We start from the raw sequence: 26321 nt of genomic DNA, 5'->3' as shown, positions 1-26321 counted from the left end.
AATCAGGTAGCACTTGCACAGCAAAAAATTATAGGCTAGACTTATGTACATAGATGCCAAAACCTTAATCAGATTTTTTAGAATTTTAAATCCAGCAATGTAAAATGAGTTGAGGTCGAGAAGAGCTTTTCCATATAGGAAGAAAGTTTACAGACATTACCCGGAGTAAGATTTTTATTGATATATCCCCTTGGGCAAGGGAAGTAAGAGAAAAAATAAACATGTGGGATTACATCAAACTAAAGTTTTTTCACAGCAAAGGAAACCATCAATAAAACAAAAAGGGATCCTGCTGAATGGGAGAAGACATTTGCCAAGATCTATCCGATAAGGGGTTAATATCCCAAATTTATAAAAAACTCAACTCCAAAAAAACAACCCAATTAAAAAATGGGCAGAGGACATGAAGAGACATTTTTCTAAAGAGGACATACAGATGGCAAACAGACATATGAAAAAATGCTCAACATCACTAATCATTAGAGAAATGCAAATAAAGACCACAATGAGATATAACCTCACCCTAGTCAAAATGGCTATCATCAATAAATCAACGAACAAGTGCTGGAGAGGATGTGGAGAAAAGGGAACCCTTGTGCACTGTTGGTGAGATGCAGATTGGTGCAGCCACTATGGAAAATAATATGGAAGTATCTCAAAAAACTGAAAATGGAACTACCTTATGACCCAGCAATTCCACTCCTAGGTATCTATCCAGAGAAATCCAAAACTCTTAATTCAGAAAAATTTACACACCCCTATGTTTATTTTAGCACTATACACAGTAGCCAAGACATGGAAACAACTGAAATGCCCATCGGTGGACAACTGGATTAAGAAACTGGTACATTTATACAATGCAGTGTTACACAGCCATAAAGAAGAATGAAATCTTACCATTTGCAACAATATGGATGGACCTAGAGAACATTATGCTAAGTGAAATACGTCAGACGGAGAAAGACAAATACCATATGATCTCACTTATATGTGGATTCTAAAGAAAAGAATAAATTAATGATCTAATCAGCAAGAGTCTCAGAGACATAGAGGAAAAACTGAGGGTTACTAGATGGAGGGGGTGGAGATAAGGGAGAAGGTGAGGGGATTAGAAAGCACAATCGGTAACCACAAGATTGCCATGGGGATACGAAAGTCAATTTGGGGAATGTAATCAATAATGTAAAGATTTTGTAGAGTATCCGATGGACACTTGTCCCATTAGGGAGACCACCTCAGGGATGATGTAGATGCCTGACCACTGCACTGCACACCTGAAGCTGAAGCTGAACAATAATGAATGTCAATTACAATTTTATATATATATACACACACACACACACACACACACACACACACACACACACACACACAAATATATTTACAAGAGGTGGAATACAGCATTAGGAATAGAGAGAGTGGAAAAGTAACGGCTGTGTGTGATGTCAGAGGGGTAGTAGATGGGGGGGGTTATCACTGTGTGAGAGATATAAATGATAAATGTCTAACTATTACATTGTTTTGTACACCTGAAACTAATAAAAAATAAAACTTAAAAAAAGAAGAGCTTTTCCAAGGAATATAAGGATAATGCAGTCATTAGACAGATCTTTCAATGTAATTCACTATAATAACAGAGTGAGATGCTGAAAAAGTATTCCATCAAATTCAACACCTACTTGTTACAATGCCCTCATAGATTGCTAGAAATACGAGAGGACTTATCAAATTTGGTATTCTCTCTCAGAAGCTTATAGCAAACATACTTAGACACATTCTTTTAAAATTCAACAATAAGAGAAAAATGTCCACTATCACCACTATTGCGACATGAGAGTTAAAAGGAAACAATCGGTATAAATATTAGAATGCAAGAGTCAAAGCTAATTGTTTGCATGAGATATGATTACTTTGAAGATTCAAGAGAATCACCTTTAGCAAAGTGGGAACAAGATGAGAGACTGGAAGACCTCCATTCTCACGCAAATGTGAAGCAGGTATATTTCCCAAACTCAAACTATAGTTCCAACAGCATTTTTTTTTTTTTTTTTTGAGAGTTCCAAAAAAACTCCAAATGAGATTTCCGTATTTCAAAATGCATTTAACTGTGCAATGAGGAGCCTTCACTTAATCTTCAGTTGGAAATGATTAATCTGCAATTATGTTTAGTATATAATGACATACTAAAAAGACAAATATTTAACAAAAGAATCTAACAGAATTCTATAAATGTCTTCCAAGCAATGAAATGTTCAATCTGAAATCATATGTGGATTGACATCAGTTATTTCATAGGACCTATGTGTATTTTCAAAGACGAAATATATAAAATCTCATTACAGATCATAATCAACAGATGAACATTTCCAATTGACTTTTTTTTGAGGTATAATTGACATACAACATTAGTTTCGTGTTTACAGCATAATTCAATATTTGTATTTATTGCAGAATGATCACCATAATAAGTCTAACATCTGTCATCATACATAGTGATAAATTTTTTGTGTGTGATGCGAATTTTTAAGATCCATCCTCTTAAGAATTTTCAAATATGCAATACAGTATTACTAACTAGAGTCACCAGGCTATACGAGTATATTACATGCCCATGACTTATTTATTTTATTAGTGGAAGTTAGTACTTTTTGACCCACTTCAGTCATTTCCCCCACCTACTACTTCCCACCTCTGGCACCTCTGTTCTCTGTTTTCTCTAAACTTGTTTTTTTGTTTTGTTTTGTTTTTTAGATTTCACATATAAGTGAGATCATATGGTATTTGTCTTTCATTGTCTGGCATATTTCACTTAATGCTCTCAAGGTCCATCCATATTGTTATAAATGGCAAGATTTCCTTCTTTTTTATGGCTGAAAAATACTGTATATATACAATTTTTTTTATCCATAAAAAATGAATATCTATTGATGGACACTTGGAGGTGGATATATCTTTTCAAATTCGTGTTTTTGTTTTCTTTGGATAGATATCCAGAAGTGGAATTGCTGGATCATAAGGTAGTTGTATTTTTAATTTTTTGAGGAACCTCCGTACTGTTTTCCATAGTATGGTGACGATGTAGAGAAAAGGGAACTCTTGTATCCTGCTGGTGCACCAGCAGGATACAAGAGTTCCCTTTTCTCTACATCATCACCAATACTTGTTATTTTTTGTCTTTTTACTAATAGCCATTTTAACAGGTGTGAAGTGATATCTCATTGTTTTGATTTGCAGTTCCCTGAGGATTAGTGATGTTGAGCACCTTTTCATGTTCCTGTGGACCATCTGTATTTCTTCTTTGGAAAAAGTACCAGTTTAGATCCTCTACTCATTTTTAAATTAGATAGTTTGTTCTTTTTGCTGTTAAGTTGTGAGTTCCTTATATATTTTGGACATTAACCCCTTATTGGATATGTGGTTTGCAAATATTTCCTCCTATTCTAAAAGTTGCCTTTCCATTTTGTTGATGGTTTCCTTTGCTGAGCAGAAGCTTTTTAGTTTGATGTAATCTCACTTACTTGTTTTTGCTTTTGTTGCTGTTGCTTTTGGTGTCCAATCCCAGAAATCATCGCCAAGACTTATGTCAAGGAGCTTGCTGCCTGTGTTCTAGGAGTTTTATGGTTTTAGGTCTTACATTCAAGTGTTTAATCCACTTAGAGTTAATTTTTGTGGATGGTATAAGATAGTGGTGCAAGATTTATTCATTTCTTCTAGATTGTAAAACTTATTGGTTATAATTGTTCATAGTAGTCACTCATGATCTCTTGTATTTCTGTGGTATAATTTGTAACATTTCCTCTTTCATTTCTGATTTTATTTATTTGAGTCCTTTTTTTTTTTTCCTGGTGAGTGTAGCTAAAGGTTTGTCAATTTTGTTTATCTTTTTGAAAAACCAGCTCTTAGTTTTGTTGATCTTTTCTATTGTCTTTTAGTTTCTATTTCATTTATTTCTGCTCTGGTCGTTCTTATCTCCTACTTATTATGGGTTGTATTTGTTCTCTTTTCTCTAATTGCTTGAGATGTAAAGTTAGGTTGATCACTTGAGATTTTTCTTGTTTCTTTTTTTTTAAGTTAGTTCAGGTTGTTTTCTACTATTTTTTTGTTGTTGTTGTTAATAGTTTTTAAAAATTAATTTCCACTATGGAAAACAGTATGGAAGTATCTCAAAAATCTGAAAATGGGACTACCTTATGACCCAGCAATTCCACTCATAGGTATCTGTCCGGAGAAATCCAAAACTCAAATTCGAAAAAATTTTCTTGTTTCTTGATGTAGGTAGGCATCTATCACTATTTCCTTCTTAGAACAGCTTTTGCTGCTTCCCATGAATTTTAGAATGTTGTATTTTCATTTGTCTCAAGGAGTTTTTTAATTTCTCTTTTGATTTCTCCTTTGAGGCACTGGTTGTTTAGTAACATATTATTTAATGGTCACATATTTGTGAATTTTCCAGTTTTCTTTTTGTAATTGATTTCTAGTTTCATACCATTGTGGTTGGAAAAGATGCTTGATACGACTCCAGTCTTCTTAAATTTATTAAGACTTCCTTTGTGGTCTAGCATATGATATGTCTTGGAGAATGTTCCATGTGCACTTGAGAAAAATGGGTATTCTGCTTTTGGATGGAATGTCCTATATATGCTCGTATATCTATTAAGTTTGTCTGGTCTAATGTGTTGTTTAAGGCCAATGTTTTCTTACTGACTTTCTGTCTAGCTGATCTGTGCATTGATAAAAATGAGATATTAAAGCCCGTTTATTATTATTGTATTGCTGTCTGTTTCTCCTTTTAGATCTGTTAATATTTGCTTTATATACTTAGGTGCTCCAATGTGGGTGCATAAATATTTACAAATATTAATTATATCCTTTTGCTGGATTAACCCCTTTATCATTATATAATACCTTCTTTGTCTCTTATTATAGTCTTTTAAAAAAATGTATTTTGTCTAACATAAGTATAGCTACCCAGCTTTTATTTAGTTTCCATTGACATGGAATATCTTTTTCCATCCCTTCACTTTCAGTCTCTGTGTGTCTTTATACACAGAGAGTGAAAGAAGCAATGTAAAATATATGTATCAAACTACTCAACTCTAAATAGTGTTGGAGGAAGGAATTGTTCATTTTGCCTTTATGTTTATTTTCTAACTTAGTATTTTGAAGGAGTTAAAGATGATTGGTTTTTAAATGCAGTCATTTTTATTTGTTTCTGTTCCTCATGTCTTTCAGCTCCTGGAGATAATTCATTATTGCTGTTGAGAGCAGAGTTATATTTAACCGTGAAGAACTACGAGCAGGCTCTACAGGATGCCAATATTGTTTATCAGAATGTACCTTTCTTGACTAAGGTATTTGTATGGTTGGCTTTGGGATAATAAATGTAAGTTCATGCGATTTTCTTAAGAATAAAGTAAGATCACTGTGATTAGGTACCTTCCCTCAAATTATAATAGTCTAAATGTAGCAATCCACTTCACAGGAAAACAACTCAGAGTAACAGACCGAGTCTCCAACTGCATCTACACAAGAAACACAAATTTAGATTGCTCTCCACAGTTATTTAGCTGGATAATATGCCTTCTGCACAAAATAAAGCTATAAACAAAATGCTAGAATTGTAGACATGTGTAGGAGAAGAGAAAATGTTTAAAATTACACTTTAAATAGGAAGGTCATGTCAGAATCATGGTTAACACCACGGCCCTAAGATGCCAGGGGCATATAAAGGGTGTTAGGAAAAGGGTGAACTTTTTCTATGTGTTTTGGAATAATTTTAGTCTTTGTGTTGGAAAGCTCTAATATTTCCTCCTCTGATGACACAAAATAAGCTTTGCTGACTTGATAATGAGTGATAGCTTATGTTGTCCTTGAAGAGCAAGAAGGCAAAGGATAAAAGTTGGTGCTTTTTTCACGAATCTTTGAATTTGAAACTCTTATAAGAGATTTTAACGTTTTAAATAACTTGTGATGAAATTAATACCTATAGCATGCTCCATGAGCTAATAATAAAAATAGTTTTTCTCCTGCTATATTACTTTTTATCATCTTTATTTTAGAAACGTTGAAGAAGCACTAACCCTGGTTAATAAATAAGATGGATGTAGCTTTCCTTCCTCCCTCCCTCCCTCCCTCCCTCCCTCCCTCCTTTCTTTCCTTTTTTCCTCCCATCTAACCATCAAAATGTTTTCAGATGATATTGAGTGTTAAATTGGATTTGGGGATGAATGAAGGATGGGAAGCAAATGCTTGTTGGACCAAACCCACAAATCTATTTTGTTGCTTGTTTGCTTCAAAAAACATCTCTACTCCTTTTTTCTAATGCCTTTTCCCCTATCCCTAGATCTTTTATTCTTCCGAGGTAATTTCTGTCGGTAACGATGGAACCTTAATTGCTGTGAAGTGTAAGTGTAGTGTTTCTGACTGATAGTGGACCTACTAGCCTCTGAAGCTAGATTCTTCTCCACAGTATTGATCTCTGAGCTAAAATATTGGCAGTGTGTCTCCAACAAAAGACAGACTTAATTACTAAAAAGTTACATGGCAATTGTATGTTAGAGAGGCAGCAAATGAATCTTTAGCCTTTGGGATTTTGGTAATATCTTTAGGGTTTATTGCAAATCTATGGACCTCAATTTTTGAGAAATGCCTAGTGAAGAACAGCTTCTTCAGAAACGTACCCTGATAAATCACTTTAAGATAGTAAAGGATAGACATTTATTTCCAGGTTAATATGATTACTGCGGGATAAAGGAGTGACATTGGAAGGTAAGTTGAAAGGACTGAGGGGAGGAGGCAATTCGCCAACTATGGGTGAGGTGACATGGAAGCACTTGTAGAACCAACATCAAGATTCCAGTCGGGGGCTATTACAGCAATGTGTTTCACCCAGGCAAAACTCTTCTTGTAAGCAGCCAGTCATGGCTCATACTGATTCAAAGCTTTTGGAGCTAATGGAGACAAGCCACTGGTAACAGAATATTTGCCCATACACAGAAATATAAACAGGCACATGGTAATTTTGATCTTACCCAAACAGGGAACCTGTAAGATTTAAAACTGTTTGCAAATTAGTTAATTCAGTTAATAGACATGTATTGATACAATGTCAAAAATGCAAATACTGATTGACAGTATGTGTACTTGTGTGAAAAACTTCAACCTGTGAAGTGCTTTCTGTGTATAAGACAGTATTATTCCCTTAAAACTTTTGATAAGCAGACAGAGTAAATTTAGAAGCTACTGAAGCTTGAGAGTCAGGTCCCCTTACTTGCATAATGCCTAGGAGGGGCCCTGGGCACTTCTTATTCATAATTTTATACTTTTTCTTTAAAAGGACATTCCAAATTGTGTAAGCTTCAGGCTGCATAAAAACTGGACCCACTTTTAGAAGGAGAATAAGAAAACTACTAAAATTTCAAATGTTGACCAAAAATTAAAAGAATTCTGTAAATGAATCTTTGATGGCTGGAAGTACATTTTAGGCTTTTTGGGGAACTCAAGGATAATACAGAGGGCATATTGTCCAAAATGTTTGTCATGTCTTTTGAAATGGCTGATCTCCCAGAGAGCTGGAAGATAAGTGATACAATGACTAGATCATTAGCAAATGTTAGAAATGTTGGTGCTGGAGATAGAAACTGGTCACCATCGGCACATTTATGGCATTTAAAACAATAGAGAAAGAAGTCATTTAAGATAGGGACCTGAAAATAGGCCTTTACATCTGGCCATTCGTGAACACAGTGTTATGAAACTAGAAAAACTCATCACATTACACATTTAAAATGGGTGGATTTTATTATATATAAATTATACTTTAATAAAATGGGACAGAAATTAAAAACAAAGGTAAGTGCATAACTGAAGTGATTGGGGAATGTTGAATGGGATTAGAATGTTTGGAATGTGCATGAGTGGAGGAAAAAGTAGAAGACCTTACATTTCAAATGGGGATTAAACTCCGGTCGTAATACAGTCTTGAGAGAGGATTTGATGTGATTGAGGCTCGAGGGGAAAGGAGTGAGAAATGAGGTTTGCTTGACAGTGCCAGTTCACTCCGCTATGCAGAGCTGTAGAGGAAAAAAAATCACAGGCGTCCCTCTGCAAAGCATTTAGACAAACTCCCTGGGGGAAGTATGGCTGCCAATGCATGTGGGTCCTCCTGAGTAAGTCCCTCTAAATCCTGGTATGAGGGACTCCCAGCTAAGGCCTGGCTCCCCTGCCACACACCTGAAAATGAAATTTCCCCAGTAGGTCTCACTTATGTAGACAAAGGACCCAATGTGTCTTCCATTCAGCAATGAAGTCTACGAGGACAAAGGTTCTGACTGAGTATCAGAGAAAACCTGCTGGAAACAGTCCATCTTTCTCACATATGCACATAGAACCCAGGATCAACAAGAAAAAGTCCAACAGAGGAAAAAGACTTAAAATAGATGATGACAGCAACAGACCCCAATGGACATGTAACACATGATCTAGTAAAACAAATAAGCCACCATATTTTTAATAATTTGAGAGAATATTGCACCCATAAAAAAAAAACAATGTTGGAAAGTACTGATCCATATTGCAATTTGTTAATTTTGTTATGACACTTTGAATATTACGCTTATGTTACGGTTATTTCCTGTCCTGTCTGTCTTCTTTCATGAGACTACACTCCCTAAAGACAGGAACGTGGTCATGACCTGTGATCACGGAATGAATTTGAAGTTGGTAGGCAGCCAGTCCGCTCGCGTGCCCGTGGGAACTGCTTTGGGCCCACATTCCAGGGGTGATGATGCCTGTGTCCTGATAGTGGGTTCTGTGAATGAGACTTTCAAGTCTGCTCCGTTTCTAAGGTAGCAGAGCTCCAGCCGTTCTTGGTTGGCATTTGTTCTACTTAATATGAAAGTAAAACTAATAGTTCTAGTGATTTTTTTTCAGGGCTGTTTGTATGTTAGTGTACTCATAACCACACCGTTTTAAAAGCGTATATCTAATCTTTTGATGAATCCAGGGACATCGTGTGAAAGCTCAGGCTCTTTCTGGATTGGGAAGAAGTAAGGAAGTGTTGCAGGAATTTCTCTACTGCCTTGCTTTGAATCCTGAATGTACCTCAGTGAAGAAGAAGCACAGAAGGTGTGATTTCTTATAAATGACTTTTTTCTTTCTCTTATTTATAGCCTTCGTATCCATGCTGAGTAACTTTTATATATAAAATGAACGAAAATGCAATTCTGAATATTCATGACAGTGATATTGTCAAACCCCCAGTAATGGTAGGGTTCATGCATTCAGTAGCTTTCACCCATCGATGAAGCAGAATGTTTCATGAGACAGCACACACTTATCTCAATTCCGTTGAAAGAATGGCACGTCTTTGGTGAGGCAAGGTTGATATATGTGGCTGGGGAAGCAAAGTGTTGCTTCCTAGAGTTTGTACTTTTAAGTGTGATCGTTTGTGTAGGGGCCCTATAGAAGACGTTGTGCTGTATGCAAAAGAGAGCAATTCAATTTCATAGGTTGACTCACCCTTTCAGTGAAGCTTCACCAGCACGATGCAGAAATACCTGCACTTTTATGCAGATCATTCGCTCCGTCTTCTTAGAGGTCATTGTCACACTTAATGTAGGAATCTACTCTCTGGAGAAGCCTGTGTAGTAGGAACACAATTTCAGCACTGCCCGTGACCAGGAGCTCTTGTTTTCATGTCGGTGTTTCTCTATTTTAACACTATTTATTGCTAACTTCTACCATACATTTGCCCTGTCATTTCCTTTTAACAGTTCTAGTTTTATTTTCTAGAGCAAGAGAAAATGACTCTGTTCCGCTTCCTTCATTTTAAGCCATCTTAGATATTTGAGAGCAGCTGTTGCCTTTGTGTTAAGTCATACTTTGGACCAAACATTCTTTTCTTACACAAGGGTTTGCGAGGGTTCCGCCTCTGGGTGCATTCTAATGTACCCCAAATTTCAGCAGCCACATCCAACAGTGAACTTTTACCTTCTCTTGTGTTCACATCATGGGGTGTGTTTATTTTTAGCCAGATACCATCACACCATTGGCTTTTATTTGAACTGTTAGCCAAGACGCCTAGATTTTTTAAATGAGAACTTTTTAGCAATATGTTTATCCTTTCCTTGTGCGGTTGATTAGTCTTTGTTAAGCCTGTTAAATTGTCTCTCATTGGTTTTGGCCATTGTTGCCACTTGTCAAAATAATAGTGATCTCCAATTCTGCTATTTTAACCATCTCTGCCTGCTTTGTCCCACCTGCAAATTTCATGAGAATCTTAACATATCTCATCTCAACTGATCTTTACAACAGTGTCATGAAGAATTCAGCCTGAGCTCGAGGAGGCTAAACAGATTCCCAGAGGTTCCAGGACCAGAATTTAGGTCTTGTGGGTTCTTGTCTGTCGGGTGCTTTTTCACACGTGATGTTTTCCCCTCCAGCATTTTGTGGCTGTTAGAGATCTATGAGAGACAGTACAAAACGATAGCAGCTTATTGATGCCCAGGAAGCCTGGTACCCACCCTGGCAGCCTCCCACCGCTCTGCTGAAGCGCCTCAGAGCCAGTGCTGCGGACACTGGGTTCCTGTTGAGCTGCTGTCCTTCACTGCTGCAGAGGTCACAGGTTATGGTGGACTCACTTGTCACATGAACAAATGGGATTCTTTGTTAGGGTTTAGTCATTCCTTTTGCCTCTCTCTCTTTTTTTTTTTTAAAATATATTTTATTAAATTTATCGGGGTGACAATTGTTAGTAAAATTACATAGATTTCAGGTGTACAATTCTGTATTACATCATCTATAAATCCCATTGTGTGTTCATCACCCAGAGTCAGTTCTCCTTCCATCACCATATATTTGATCCCCCTTACCCTCATCTCCCACCCCCCACCCCCCACCCCACGTACCATCTGGTAACCACTAAACCATTGTCTGTGTCTATAAGTTTCTGTTTCTCATTTGTTTGTCTTGTTCTTTTGTTGTTTTTGGTTTATATACCACATATCAGTGAAATCACATGGTTCTCTGCTTTTTCTGTCTGACTTATTTCGCTCAGCATTACACTCTCAAGATCCATCCATGTTGTCACAAATGGTCCTATATCATCTTTTCTTACCGCCAAATGGTATTCCATTGTGTATATATACCACAACTTCTTTATCCGTTCATCTATCGAAGGACAGTTTGGTTGTTTCCATGTCTTGGCCACCATAAACAAAGCTGCAATGAACATTGGAGCACACATGTCTTTATCTCTAAATGTTTTCAGATTTTTTGGGTAGATACCCAGGAGAGGGATTGCTGGGTCATATGCCTTTTGCCTTTCTTAAGCCCATGGATTCAGCTGAGTCCATGAGGTTTGGCAGGACCACCGAGCAATTGACAGTTACTTCCCACCACCACCAAAAGCTAAGCTGGTCCATGGTTCTTAAACTATCACCTCCTCTTCTTCTAACGTGCTTTACTAGGTGGCTCGTCTGCTTTCTTATAAATTGATCCGTCCTCTAGAAATGTCTCAGTCCTGGTGATCACAGCTTAGACTCAACCCAGGACCCCCTGCAACCTCTACACCCTACTTTTCTCTCTTACCCATTAGACTTTGGGGGAGATTCTCTGTAGCAGATATGTAAAGACCAGACAGGAAGTAACTGTAATGCTCATATTTTGTAAGACCAAGATGGAAAGGAGCGGGGAGGTAAAATGCTTAAAACATTGACTGTGGCTTTGAAACATTTGAATTTTAAAATATTGGCAGTTGGAATATGGCCATTACTCTTTTCAATACTTTAGGCCTATTTTTGCCTCATAGCTTCTTCTGAATCTTTAAGGCATAGTATATATTTTCCAGAAGTGTTTTAAGTATTCTTTCTTCTTGGCAATTTTATAGGTAATGTGTGAGGTGTTTTTTCCAGCTTCAGAAAATGTGCGTCAAAATATCACCCCTTCCATCCAAAGCAGACTGTTGAACAGCACATTACAGGCTCAGCATCACAGCCGTATAAACACCCAAGAAGGTGGTGATGCGGGAGATCTCAGGTATGAGGTGCTTGTGTTTGTCAATATTATTTTGATTAAGCTTTATGTCATGCCTCCATTTTGAATGTTTACAAGTTATTCAGACTGTGGCATTATGTTTGAAGTACTTCTCAAGGCCAGTTCTAGCTCCTCTACTTGAGGGATGAAAGTTCGTGGAAGTAATGAAAATGACTGAAGATTGAAAGAAAGTTTTACAACATCTCCAAACATCAGGAGACTTGAAATTATTTTTTGGCTTGGAGAGAAGAAAGCAGGGGTGTGATTTGAAATATACGAAGACTGATGTTCCATTGATCTGTTGCAGGAAGAAACTATCCAGCATTTTACCATGAAAAGTGTATAAAGTTCATCTTGAAAGTTAACAGATGAAACCAACTGTGAAGGAAAAGTATGCAAGCCCTCTTTTTTCCAAAGCCTTCTAAGGAGGGTGACTGCATGAATTTTTTTCTCTCGTGCTGTGAGAAAGATAATATTCTTTAATATTCAGGATTCTTTTTTCCTACTTAACAGAATTCACCAGAGAAATCTGATCTGTTTAGAAGTACCAGTCCTTCAGTGTTATATTTTATACTGGGACTACACCAAGAAGAGGATAAAGCAATGTTAGAATGTATCCTTCCAGTAGCACCCAGCACTGGTCTAAAGAGACAGTTTCCAAATGGCTCGGAGGATGCACAGGACCTGAGTGACGCCCCTGGAAAAATTCCCAAGAAAGGTCAGGAGGCTGTTTTGTCACAGCGTGTGTGACTCCCAAGTGATAGAAGGTTAACTAATATTTAGTCTATTTTTTAAAAATTTGCACAGCTTAAAATTAGTAATGAAATGAATATATCAGCTTTAAGATTACAGAAGAGTTTAAATAGTCAATCCTACAAGGACTTTGTAGTCCAAAATTGCTTAGAATATTTTGGGGTAACTTTAACTTTGACTCCTGCTTACTGTCCAGATAGTCATTGCTATATACTGTTACTTGGACCAGAGCTATTCCTGCCCAGCTTGACTTGTTATGTGACACATTTTATCCAGAGGAAATAGTGCATGCTCTTAACCAGATGTGCAAGTGTTAACAATAGTATTTTCAATGTTTTCAGAGGCAGATTCCTCACCTCAAAGGAACATGGACTCTGACATAGGAGGAAGTCCAGAGCTCGTGATAGATGTAACTGACTTTGAGTGTGCCCTTTGCATGAGGTAGGATGACAGAGGATTGATGCAACTCAGAAAAATTGAGCCTTTCTGAGTTTTATATCCTAACTGTAATGGGCTTCTTCTTATCAGAGAGATTATATATATATCTCAGTAATAATTGATTTCTAAAAATTTGATAAGGAATATGTAAGTGGAAGTGGCGATAGTGATTTCTGGAACACTAAGGGAATTGCCTAGGAATTTTTATTATAAAACAAATAGATTATTTGACAGTCTCTTCTGGACACTTTTTGCTGAAAACTCAAGATTTTTTTTTTCCCCTAGGTTGCTCTTTGAGCCTGTCACTATGCCATGTGGACATACATTTTGCCTAAAATGTCTTGAACGCTGCCTCGACCATGCCCCGCATTGTCCACTGTGCAAAGAAAAACTTTCAGAAGTAAGTGTTTCTTGAGAAACAGCAAACAGTTCAGCTCCTCTTCTCATTCCTCCATAGATGCTCATTTCCAGGGTGGCTTAGCTCCTACTACCTGTTTGTTACAGAAAGTTGGATTTCTCCACAGAGAGGTCTTTTTCCCATCTCTCTGAGTTCTCAAAAAATGCACAGGGGAAGTTAGACACAGAAACAACTAAATTTCAAGGAAAATTTCAGATATGAATTGTAGTTGAGATATGTTAAAAATAGCTGACATTATTGGAGCTGTTACTGTGTGTTAATTATAAACAGTTGAGGTAACGTTGCCACGTCCTTAACCATATGTTAACCGTAAAAGGTTGACATACGATATACTTAATGTATGACTATCTCCTTTACCTCATCTTAAGGTAGAGTCATTTTGCAGTATTCAGTTTTGCAAAGGATTGAAGATTTTATTGTCTCTGACTACTGGGAAGTCCTTTGTGGTGGATTGTCAATTTTAAGTATTTGTGGTCTGAAATCAAAACCAGTAAAACTTAGATTCCATGGGGGGAGTTAATTATGTCTAACCCAAATATAAACCAAATATCAATCCAAAGTTTATGTACAGTAAATACAATAAACAACATTTAAAAGCTGAGTGCTTTCTGATCAATTTTTCAAATAGTGAGTCTGTATGAACTATATTAGGTTCAGGTCAGATCATGTTGGTGCCATTAACTTTCCACGAAGCAAATTATTTAACTTCTTGGGGGGAGAGGATTTTTTTCATCTGTAAAATGATACAAATAATATTTGCCTTAATTACCTCCTGGAGATTAAACTTATTTAATGGATTTAAGTTTTATAAAGTGTTTTTTTTTTTTAAAACAAATATGCAATAAAATTCATTTTTAAATTTGCCATGGCAAAGGAAACATTATACTTAAGTGAATGTTTAAATAATTGTAACATTAATTTACCGCTAAGACTTGTTAAACTAAGTTGTTATAATTGAAATGTTTTGGAAACATTATATGTACACACTTGCTTTGTTAAATTGCATACATACTAAATCTTTCCAAGTTATTCAGGGTTCTCATTACAAATACCTACCCTTGTACTCTGCACTGTGTGTCATGACGGTGGATGCATTTTGCATCCTCGTAGCAGTTTCCTTTGTTGGTTCCCTTGCTGTTCTACTCCATGGTATTTTCTGTCTCTTCCTGCTTCCAGACATGGCGTCTGGCCTGCTCTCTCATTGTACCCATGATCATCTGGGCCAGGGGGTCTGGGGGTGGCTCACCTATTCTTAGAGGAAAATGCATGTCTTTGTGACCACCGTTTGTAGCACAGACTCTCCATTAGCTTCTGTGGTTAATGCTCCCTCGTAGGAGGCTGTGCGATGAAGCAATGCCTGGGGGTGGGCACTGGAATATAAGCTCTTCAGGGACAGACCGATTTCTGTCTTGTTTCCCCTCTATCTCCAGGGACCAGAATACATACTAGAGGTTCAGGAAATCTTTGTTGAATGAATGAATGAATGAATGAATGAATGATTACAGGCAAGCTGTACACAGAATAATAAATTAGAATATGATAAAATTAACTAAAATTCAGAATCATAATTTGATCTTTCTTCAATGCAGAAATCACTTCATGAGCTTAGACTTCCTCACATGCATTATTATAAACATGAATTATCGATCACTATGTGTTTACAGAAGTCTGGGTTAACATAATGCCAAGTCAAGCACATTTTACTGTATTCCCCTTCAGTAAAAGGATACCATAAACCAATGGTTTATAAAATACCTATGTCATCAATAATGAAGTTATGAAGGAGTATTGTGAATGAGGTGACACTTGTTTCTGCTTTCTTTTTGTGACTGAGGTTCTCAAACACAGTTGTTTCCAGAAGTTGAGCTCCTAGTTCTCAGTCAACTCCAGCAATGCACTAGCTTGTCTGACACAAGCTAAAGGGAAGCTTAGCAGTATGTTGCGCACTCCCCCAGGCATAAGTGTGAGAAATATGTAGGGCCAACCCAGGCCCAGACATGCAGTCAGTTACCGAAGAAACAGCAGCACCTTGAAACCTACCAGCCTGCGGTCCTACCTGGGGTGCCACCATGGCTCTAGGCCTTAACCTTTCTGAAACCCAGGTACTTGGTTAGTGTAGTGTAGACAATACCTACTGTTTTAAGGCCTCACTTATATGAAGCATCTGCCATTGGTACCTGCTGTAATATTAGGATGTCAGTGAACAAGAGCTGTGATTTGCACATTCCTGCACCTGAGCTGAAAACAATGCACACACACAGAGTAACAGCTTTCCAGCCACATTCGACCCTTCAGCCCCTTGATCCCAGCACTTTTTCCTTCAGTTTCCACCGACTTTCCTTTCACATCCAGCTTTAATTTCTTGGTCCCTCACTCTCTTCCTCAATCTCAGGAAAGTTTACTCTTTCTGTGTAAGGAATGTAGCAAAGCTAGAGATCAACAACAAGATTAGGAAGATTGGTTTCCATTTAAATTCACAATCTTAAATCTTAGACTCAAAACATTAGTAGTTATTCGTACTATTCTTCTGTAGTAGCTCTAGTTTTTCACGCTCCAAGATGATTGTTTCATGTTTCTCTTCTCTCCCAACAACGTACTCATTTCCTCTCCCCTCCCTGACATTATGATACTTGGTTGGAAATGTAGCAGCATCAAGATTGGAATGGCCTCATCTTTCCCCCAGGTGAACACCTTCTCCTGCCCTTTTCTCTGTGGAGCACCGGCTGGCCCCTCCCACCACAGGACCTCCTGCTCTCAGCCCCACCCCTTTTGTCTTCTCAGAAACTCCACCCCTCCACCTCCCAGCTGACCTTTCTGCCTGGGAACACAGTGCTTTGTCCTTTAGAATTAATGACCATGTGCTAATTTTTTTTTTTTTTTTTTTTTTTTTTTACTTCTCCTTTCGTTATAGTTGTCGGCGAGCAGAAATTTTAATACAACTATTTTGGCTGAAGAATTAATCTTTCGGTATTTGTCGGATGAACTGTCTGATAGGAAGAGAATTTATGATGAAGAAATGACGGAACTGTCAAAGTAAGTTTTCAGGCTTTATGCACGTGCTGTTGAGTCCAGATTAAAGGAAAAAATCCTTATTAACCTCATAGCTCTAGCTCAGTGTTTTCCCTTCTTGGCAGAGAAATTAGAAAGCCTCAGGTAGAAAAAATAATTGCAAAGTGTTTATGGACATTTCCTTGAAAGAGGTTATAAGAAATGATTCAAAAGTATGTTTTAACAAAATTATATAGTTACTTTTTGTATCTAAATAAGCAATACTGACTCTTTCAGACTTGAAAATCACAGTATATTAGTATATAGAAACAGAAGGGAAAACAGAAGTAACACTCAAAATAGGCTTCAGAGTTGTTTTTTATCTTTTAAAGTGATTAAAGTTTTACATTGTAGTAACCGTTAGCTAGTATTGAGATCTTATCATTCTTCCATTCTTTTTTATGTAGAACTCATTACCCGTGATTACTGTGTAGTTTTTGTTTTCGTCAGAATTTTTTGTATAGTGGTCCTAAGTTACAACTTTTTTAAGTCAAGTAATAATATAATTCAGTGTGTTTTCTCTGGTCAAATTCAGACGGGCTTGGCAGGAAACCCAGGTGAGCTGGGAGCTTTGCTGTGGTCCTTGAGGCAAGACTGAGGGTTTTACTTTGTGAATGAGAGAATTGAGGTTGGCTGGCCTTTGCTATTTCGTAATGCCTAGTACTCCCTTCCGTTTCTAGCAGCTCCCCCATCTAAGTTCACATTTCCCCTTACCCTACAGTTTGACCAGAGACGTCCCCATCTTCGTGTGAGCCATGGCCTTCCCCACCGTCCCGTGTCCGCTCCACGTCTTTGAGCCCCGCTGCCGGCTTATGATAAGAAGGTGCATGGAAACTGGCACCAAACGGTTTGGCATGTGTTTATCCGCTGAGCACGCCGGGTAAGACTCATCAGCGTTCAAAGGGTCCTAATTAAATTTATAATTTGTCATTTTTCTTGAAGAACAAGGCAGGATGTTGAAAATCTCCAGTGGCTCCCACTGCATCACAGAGGGTAACTTCCAGGCGGTCCGTGACGTGAGCCCAGCCTTCTTTCTCGCCTCATGTCCTGCTCCTTCCTTTCAACTGTCGTACCTGCGGGTACACTTTTCTAAGTACAGTTCGTGTCTTCATACCTCCACGCTTCCCTCTGCCTGCAGTTCTCTTTTAGCTCGTCATTATGCAGACAAACCTGTTAAATTGTTAAGGTCTAAAGGGCAACATCCTCCACGAAACCTTCTCTACTTCAGTTTTTACCTCCCCTAGTTTACGTCATTGTCTTAGGCAGAGGTTCTGAATCAGCAGACAGCTCCCCTCCATGGGCACCTTTGGGGCCTGTAGATCCTTCCCACGTCTTGGCTTCCTAACCCCCTAGGGCTTTGTCAGCACTGCTTGGTCATGGTAAGGTCACTACATTAAAATACTATCTGGTAGAAGAGGCACATGTGCTCTTACAGGATTCTGGAGAAAAGGGGCACATGGCTGCCTCTCACACCTACAGCAAAGGAGGCTGGGAAATGTAGTCCATGTGCCAGGAAGGAAAGGAGAATGGATTTTTAGGGACATCCACTAGTTTCCACCACAAGTACCTAGAAATACATCTCTTTAAAGGTATGTGTAGGACGTTTATGAAGAAACTTCTACAACTTTATTGAAAGACATTCAAGAAGATCTAAATAAATGCAGAGAAATACCATGTCATGGATGCATAGACTCAGTGTCATGGAGATGCCAGTTTTACCCAAATTAGTCTATAAATACAAGATCGCTCCAGTCAACATCCCAAGAGTGTTTTTCCGTGGAGTTGCTCAAGCTGATTTTAGAATCAGTACAGAAAAGCCAAAGGCTAAGACCATGAAACCTTTTGCCCAGCTGAGTGAGAGAAGAGAATTTCTACAGTGTCAGACTTACAATTCATAGTAAGTAGACCATTTAAACAATACAGAGATAAGAAACAGATCTACTCATGTGTAGACTCCAAAGTTATATGTAATTTTGTGAGAAAAAGGAAGAAACTCAATAAAAAATACTCAGAAAATTAGTGGGTAATCAAAATGGGCCAAGAAATCTCTGTCTTCCACCATACACACGAAATAACACATTTGTATTTCTAGCCTGAAATGTGAAAAACGATATAAAAACATTTAAGACAAAATATTGGGGATTATCTTTATAATTAGGAGTACCCCGTTTCCCAGAAAATAAGACCTAGTTGGAGACAATCAGCTCTAATGCATCTTTTGGAGAAAAAATTAACATAAGACCTGGTTTTATATCGCATCTCATCGCATCACATTCCCGGTCGTATATTACAGTAAAATAAGACTGGGTCTTATATTCATTTTTGCTCCAAAAGATGCATTAGAGCTGATTGTCCGGCTAGGTCTTCTTTTTGGGGAAACACAGTAGGGAAAGATTTTTTGTTTTTTACACAAGCTTCTGAGAACATAGAGGAAGAGATTAATGCATTTGACTATATCAAAATTTCATTAATCAAAATCAGCAAAAGCAAAGTGACAAATCAAGTGCCAAAAGTTCCACTTCGACAAGGATACAGAACGCTGAGTAGACTGTTATGTGACTCCAGATAAACTACAGAACATAAGTTTCTTGAACCCGTCAGACAGTGGAGGCTGCTTGAGGTAAAGGAAAGACTGGTCCCTCTAGGGAGAGAATAGACCAAAATCCTGGCTCACCTGTGGCAGAGCCCAGGAGAAGGAGACCTGTAAGTGTAGGAAGCATTCAGCTAATTTTTTAACCAAATTTCTAATGGCCTTACGTGGACAAGCACGAGAGCCTAGATTCGCTGGGAGCCAGAGGTGCAGAGGAGTTTGCACCCACTCGCATTCCTTGTCCCAGGGCAAGGCGAGGTGCGCGCTGGAGAGACCGGCTCTGCAGCTGACATAGACATGGACGAGGTGACATTTGGAAGTGTCAGCTGATAGCTGCGGCAGGAAGTCCTCACTTGAAGGGGATTTTCAGGGTGCCCCCCATGCACGGCACAGCTGTAGATAGGACAGTCCCCTTAGGTCACCAGGAAGAGATAGTTTTATTAGAGGTCTCAGTAAAGGTATTCAGCAGGCAGTTCATGCAGGCATGTAACCTGGAACCATCACTGAATAGTTTCAAGGTGTGCACTGAATTGTTCACTGACTTCAGAACCAGATAGACTGGGGTTCAGAACTTGGCTCTAAACTTTATTGGGGACTTACGTAAATTGTTTAATTTTTCTGAGCCTCCATGTTTCTGTGAAGCTCGAATGAGCACATACTATAAACTCAATAGGCACAATCAATATCATCAGGATACACATTACAGTCAGAACCATGAGAACGGTTGTAGATGCCTGACCACTGCTCTGTATACCTGAAGCTGAAGCTGAATAATATTGAATATCAATTATGAGGTCAGACAGTTAAGTTCGTGAGCTCATCCTAGAAAAAGTGCTACATGCCCCATTGCTGAATATCACTATGTTCACCTTCTAAGTACTCCCCTTGGGAAGCTATGCACCGACGCCAGCGCCTGCCTAGTCCACCGTTCAAAGCAATTTTGGAACTCTTTTTTCTGGAATGGCCATCAGAGCTGTCATTGTATTATCCTTGATGTCCTGAATGTCATCAAACTGTCTTCCTTTCAATATTTCCTTTATTTTCTGGTAAAGAAAGAACTCTTTTGGGGCCAGATCAGGTGAGTAAGGAGGGTGTCCAATAGAGTTATTTGTTTACTGGCTAAAAACTCCCTCCCAGACAGTGCCGTGTGAGCTGGTGCATTGTCGTGATGCAAGAGCCATGAATTGTTGGTGAAAAGTACAGGTCGTCAAACTTTTTCATGCCACCTTTTCAGCCCTTCCAAATAGTCAACTTGGTTAACTGTTTGTCCAGTTGGTACAAATGCATAATGAATAATCCCTCTGATATCAAAAAAGGTTAGCAACATCGTTGCAATCCATTCTCTAACTTAATTGTCAGACCTCATATAATTAACTGTACGTACAGTCACAGGATGTGGAGTGCAGCATAGGGAAGAGTCAATGGAATTGAAACAGCTGTAGATGATGTCAGAGGGGGAGTAGATTGAGGAGGGGGTTATCACTTTGTGAGGGGTATAAATGTCTATTACTTACTTTTGTACACCTGAAACTAAACAAACACACAAACAAAAAAGCCTTGAGGGTGGGTAAGGTCACCTGGGAAGGCTCTGGATGGGGGATACATGAGGAGCCAAGGATGCCGTCCTGGGCACCCCATGTGTAAGGGACATGTGGAGGACAGAAGCTGTGAAGGGCTGGACGGGTCAGGGAGGGTGAAAGAGAGCAGCAGAGGGTGTTGGGTCAGCAGCAGGTCAGTGGGTCATGCCGAAGTCATTTGTGACTCCCGCTGGGGTATGGAGGTGCAAAACGGAGACAGGGAGACAAAGGCTGTGATTGTGACGACTTTCCATAGCAGTGAGCAGGGAGGGCAGAGCTGGCCAGCGTCATGGAGGTGGGGGAGGACAGCCCAGGGGCTGGTAATTTAAGGTTCTGTCTCTCCCCACCTCTTGGGTCCTTCTGAAAGCACTGGCTCAGTGGTGGACGACTGAGGCATGGCACTCTCAGCGCCAGCCTGTCCTCTGCAGCCACAGTGCACGAGGAAATTCCATTTAACACAAGGAATCGCCTGCAGGTGTCTCAGAGAAAAGAACCGTGCTGGTCCAATGTGGAGACACCGTTCGTTTTGTTTGTTTTATTTAGTAAGACCCAGACCCATCGAGGGAAAAATGAAGACTCCCTGCATTGTTAAATCATGATTATTTCTCCTGCCTGTCCTTTCAGGATTTCCGAGTATGGCTGCATGCTGGAGATCAACGATGTCAGGACGTTTCCGGATGGCAGCTCAGTTGTGGGCGCAATTGGCATCAGTCGGTTCAGAGTCCTAAGCCACCGTCACCGCGATGGTTACAATACAGCAGACATCGAGTATCTGGAAGATGAAAAGGTGAGGTTTATTTTACTGGGATACGTTCAAGGGTCAGTCACCTTATTTCCCTCTGCATTGTTGAGAAACTAGGTCAGATGTTTAATGACAGTATTACTTATTTCCTCCTTTATTCTGCACTTAGGTTATTTATTATCAGTGGATTTTTACATGTATTGGAGCTGATAGAAAAATCTTCTCCTCCTGAAACAATCACCTTATTTCTGCACATTGACATGAGGGTTTGGGATTTGTTGTTTTGATGTTCTAGTCCAGGTATTGGCAGACTTTTTCTATAAAGGGCCACACAGTAAACGCTGTAGACCTTCCTGGCCATACGGTCTATGTTGCAAGTACTTAACTTGGCCATTGCAGCAAGAGGCAGCCTCAGACAGTATGTGAACGAATCAGCATATCTGGTGTCCAGCAAAATGTTGTTTACAAACACATATGATAAACAGGAGTTGACGTGTAAACAATAGTCAATTCTTCTCGATACTGATATTAGTTCAGAATGAGACATAATGCAAAACAATGGTGCTAAAAAAATTCCCTTCTAATGCTAAATGTAAAAGGCTGGCATCTCTTACCCCTTAGCAATTATGTATGTGTCTCATAGAAATACCAGGCCATATAATTTGATAGGTTAACAGTGTTTTGAAGGGATCCTCCAAACGGCTTGTACAAGCATGACCATAACAAGCCTTATTCATGGATTGCCAGAAACTAGAAACAGCTCTGCTGCTCATGATGAGGTGATGGATAAACAGATTGTAGTACAATCACGCAGTGGGATACTACTTGGCAATTAAAAGAAACAGACTCCTGACCCACAGAAAGACACAAAATAGTCTCAGGGACATTATGCCAAGTGAGAGAAGTGAGGCACACGCAATACATACCGTGGGACCCCATTTCCATAACTCCCAACAACAGGCAAAACTCTGGTGATGGAGGTCCGAGAATGGGGTGGGGGTTGTAACTGGCTGGAGAGGGGTGCAGCAGAAGCCTGAGGTGACGGCAGTCTTTTACCCGGGATAGGGTGGTAAGTACACTGTAGTGTATGGTTGACAAAACCCTTTGAGCTAAACAGTTAAGACGTTTGTAAATGTTAAGATGTATGTGAATGATACTGCAACAAAAACATGAAAAATGTCTAGGAGGAGGGAATTCTTGGAATGACCATATTCCTCGTTTGGATTCTTCGGTTCCCGTTGGGAGAGCCCCAACTGTCTCACATAACACTAGAAGTCACCCTAGGGACAGCAGTGTCCATTCGTGGCACCTGTGGGTAGAGCCCCACCCATGGTGCCAGCTCTGCCTTTTTTCGAGAAGCTGTTTCTGGTTGTCTGTGAGCACAGGGCGCCAGTGTGGAAGGGCAAGGCCCAGTGGGTCGCACTTCGAGACCTCAGGCAGGCAGCCGGACTTAAAGGCTGTGACTCAGTGAGTGAGATGCTCCTCAGGGTCTCTGCTGCACTGGGAGGGTTTGTGGGCTGTTCTTGTGGATGATGGCTTTGGAGGGTGAATGTTCTTATTTAAAAGTGGGAGCCTACATAGCTGCAACCTGACATAATATTAGGGTTTTTTGTGTTTTTTAAAGGAAACCTTCCTCTACCTATGAATACTTGATGTGTATAAATCAAATTGAGAATGGCTATATGCATTACAATCTAATCTCTTGGTTTACCATAGTTTTCATAGCTACTGGAATTGTACAACTATAGGGGACCTGAATTGTTTATTCCCATTTCACAAATGAGAACAGTCTATTCTAAAGAGGCTGTGCAACCGATTGATATTTCCGCAAGAGTCAGTGATGTAGCCAGAAAGAACTTGGTCCCCGGTCCCCAGTCTATTGCGTTTCCCACTCGGGTGTTCCTAAGTAGAACTGAGACATTAAAATGAGTGACTGGGCAGCAGGGTAGGCACCCTGAAGCAAAGCATGCCCGCCACTGACGCAGGGCGGTGCAGTGAATGTATGTCACTGTCACATGCCTTTGGGAACATAATTTGGTGATACGGAATACAGTTTTTAAAATGTCTGACTCTTGGACTTGGTAATTCTACTTCTAGAAACTATCCTGAAGGAATGACAGCCCCTTCTGTTACCACAGAAAAACCACCAAAATCCCCTCAAACCACTTTTGCATAAATATTTATATTACTGTGTTATTTTAAAAATTGTAAAATTGGAAACAATATAAATATAACTGTGTGACTAGCTAAGTAAACAGTGCTATAACTCAAATATATGATTGCATGTAGCCATTGAAAATTATTCATAATGATATGGGATGTGTCCTCATAGTGTAGTGTTAACAGAAAAGTCAGGATATTATAATAGAAGGGAGAATCTCCACTATGGAGATTCTCTGTTGAGTAGAATCTTGTTTACAAAACACTAATGAATGTTCAAAACAATAAATCCCAGTAATCTGCTCTCTACACCTGAAGCTGAATAATATTGAATGTCATCTATGAGGTCGGACAGTTAAGTTCGCGAACTCATCCTAGAAAAAGTGCTACATACCTCATTGCTGAATATCACTATGGTCACCTTCAAAGTACTCCCCTTGGGAAGCTATGCACCGATGCCAGCACCTAGTCCACCCTTCAAAGCAATTTTGGAACTCTTTTTCTGTAATAGCCATGAGAACTGTCATTGTATTACCCTTGATGTCTTGAATGTCATCAAAATGTCTTCCTTTCAATATTTCCTTTATCTTCGGGTAAAGAAAGAAGTCATTGGGGTACAGATCAGGTGAGTAGGGAGGGTGTTCCAATACAGTTATTTGTTTACTGGCTAAAAACTCCCTCACAGACAGTGCCGTGTGAGCTGGTGCATTGTCGTGATGCAAGAGCCGTGAATTGTTTGTGAAAAGTTCAGGTCGTCTAACTTTTTCACGCAGCCTTTTCAGCACTTCCAAATAGTCAACTTGGTTAACTGTTTGTCCAGTTGGTACAAATTCATAATGAATAATCCTCTGATATCAAAAAAGGACAGCAACAGCGTTGCAACATGTTCACGAATTTAATTGTCTGACCTCATATAATTATATATACATATAGTCACAGGATGTGGAGTGCAGCATAGGGAAGAGTCAATGGAATTGAAGTAGCCATAGATGACGTCAGAAGGATAGTAGATTGAGGGAGGGGTGTTATCACTTTGTGAGGGGTGTAAATGTCTATTACATTGTTTTGTACACCTGAAACTAAACAAACAAATGACAAAGCCATGAGGGTGGGTAAGGTCACCTGGGAGGGCTCTGGTGGGGGATACATGAGCAGCCAAGGATGCCGTCCTGAGTAGCCCAGGTGTAAGGGACATGTGGAGGACGGACACTGTGAAGGGCTGGAGCAGAGGCTGCTAACTGCGTTCTGTATGTAATAATGAACCTCTAATGGTCCTCTGTTTCCCTTGATCAGATGGAAGGTCCAGCGTATGAAGAACTGACTGCGCTTCATGACTCAGTGTATCAGCAGTCTCTTTCCTGGTTTACTTCGCTCCCGGATCACACGAGAGAACAAATCTTAAGTCATTTTGGGTTAATGCCAGACAGGGAACCTGAACCTCAGGTATATTCTCTTTGTTTTCTTTCCTAGTGTTCTTAGCTCATGCTGTAGTGTGCTAAGACACGTGATCCTAAAGGAGAATCGGGCAGTTTATGCTGCATGCCCCATTATGATCGCTTAAGCACCAGTTCATTTATTAACAGCCCAAAGAAGCACCTCGCAGAGTAGCACGTGCCCCTTGGAACAAAACGATAAATGCTTTCTGGTTAATGCTATATGAAGGTCATTTCTTTCCTATCAAGATCAGTTTCTTCTGATTGGCTGTCAGCTTCTCTACTCTTACTTCTCTCACCCACATCGTAAGATTTAAATAGGAAACTTAATTTGTTGACATCAACACTATGTTTTACACATCACGTCGCCTTGACCTGATACACAGGTATTGAATAAGTGAAGGGAAAATCCCCTAACTCTTGTGAAGTTAGAAGCTTTTCTTCCTTTGTGGTACCCATCTTACCATCACCATGGGCTTCCTCGGGCTCCCCACAAGGGCTCGTGGTGAAGCTGCTTCCTTAGGCACATGATGGGCGTCAGGTTTACGAAGCATCTCCAAGTGCAGACAACTGCTCTCCTGTGCTCTCAGGTGACAGAGCAGGCAGGAACCGGTTAGGATTGTGACCGAGAGCATGTGGTTCCTCTAACACACACACACACACACACACACACACACACACGCACACATAGAGTTAACCCTTGAATAACGTGGGGGTTAGGGGTGCACAGTTGAAAATCCACGTAAGACTTTGACTCCCTCCAAACTGAAGTTGTCCCTTGGTGTGTGCTGTGAGTTGGCTCCAGGACTCCCCCACGCTCCCACTGTGATACCACAATCCGTGATGCTCAAGGCCCCTATATAAAATGGGGTAGATCCAGGCCTATAGTTGGCCCTCCCCATCTGTGGACTCCCAACCATGGATTGAAAACAGTATAGGTATTTGTTGAAAAAATCCACATATAAGTGGACCCAGGCTGTTGAAACCTGTGTTCTTTAAGGGTTGACTGTAATTAATAGTAAGTCACACATATAGATGTTTCACATATACGAGTATGCACATTTATCACATTGATTTTATTGTAAGATTTATTTAGTTATAATACTTAAACTTATATACAAATGTTAGC

At 39.5% G+C, this 26321-nt stretch overlaps 1 protein-coding gene across 1 annotated transcript in view; it reads left to right on the top strand.

Moving 5' to 3' along the window:
* The window catches only part of LONRF2 (LON peptidase N-terminal domain and ring finger 2), a 42987-nt gene that overhangs the window by 9822 nt on the left and 6844 nt on the right, over positions 1–26321 (top strand). The window contains 11 exon segments of the mRNA XM_074333917.1: positions 5233–5351; positions 9005–9126; positions 9528–9615; positions 11888–12043; positions 12547–12751; positions 13128–13227; positions 13510–13624; positions 16554–16675; positions 17412–17570; positions 21482–21644; positions 25053–25202. Coding sequence (XP_074190018.1) covers positions 5233–5351; positions 9005–9126; positions 9528–9615; positions 11888–12043; positions 12547–12751; positions 13128–13227; positions 13510–13624; positions 16554–16675; positions 17412–17570; positions 21482–21644; positions 25053–25202 — 1499 coding nt within the window.

The sequence above is a fragment of the Rhinolophus sinicus genome, linkage group LG05 (genome assembly GCF_036562045.2).
Source record: "Rhinolophus sinicus isolate RSC01 linkage group LG05, ASM3656204v1, whole genome shotgun sequence".
NCBI lineage: Eukaryota > Metazoa > Chordata > Mammalia > Chiroptera > Rhinolophidae > Rhinolophus > Rhinolophus sinicus.
The sequence above is the reverse complement of the archived record's forward strand: the minus strand, read 5'-3'. Positions and strand labels throughout refer to the sequence as shown.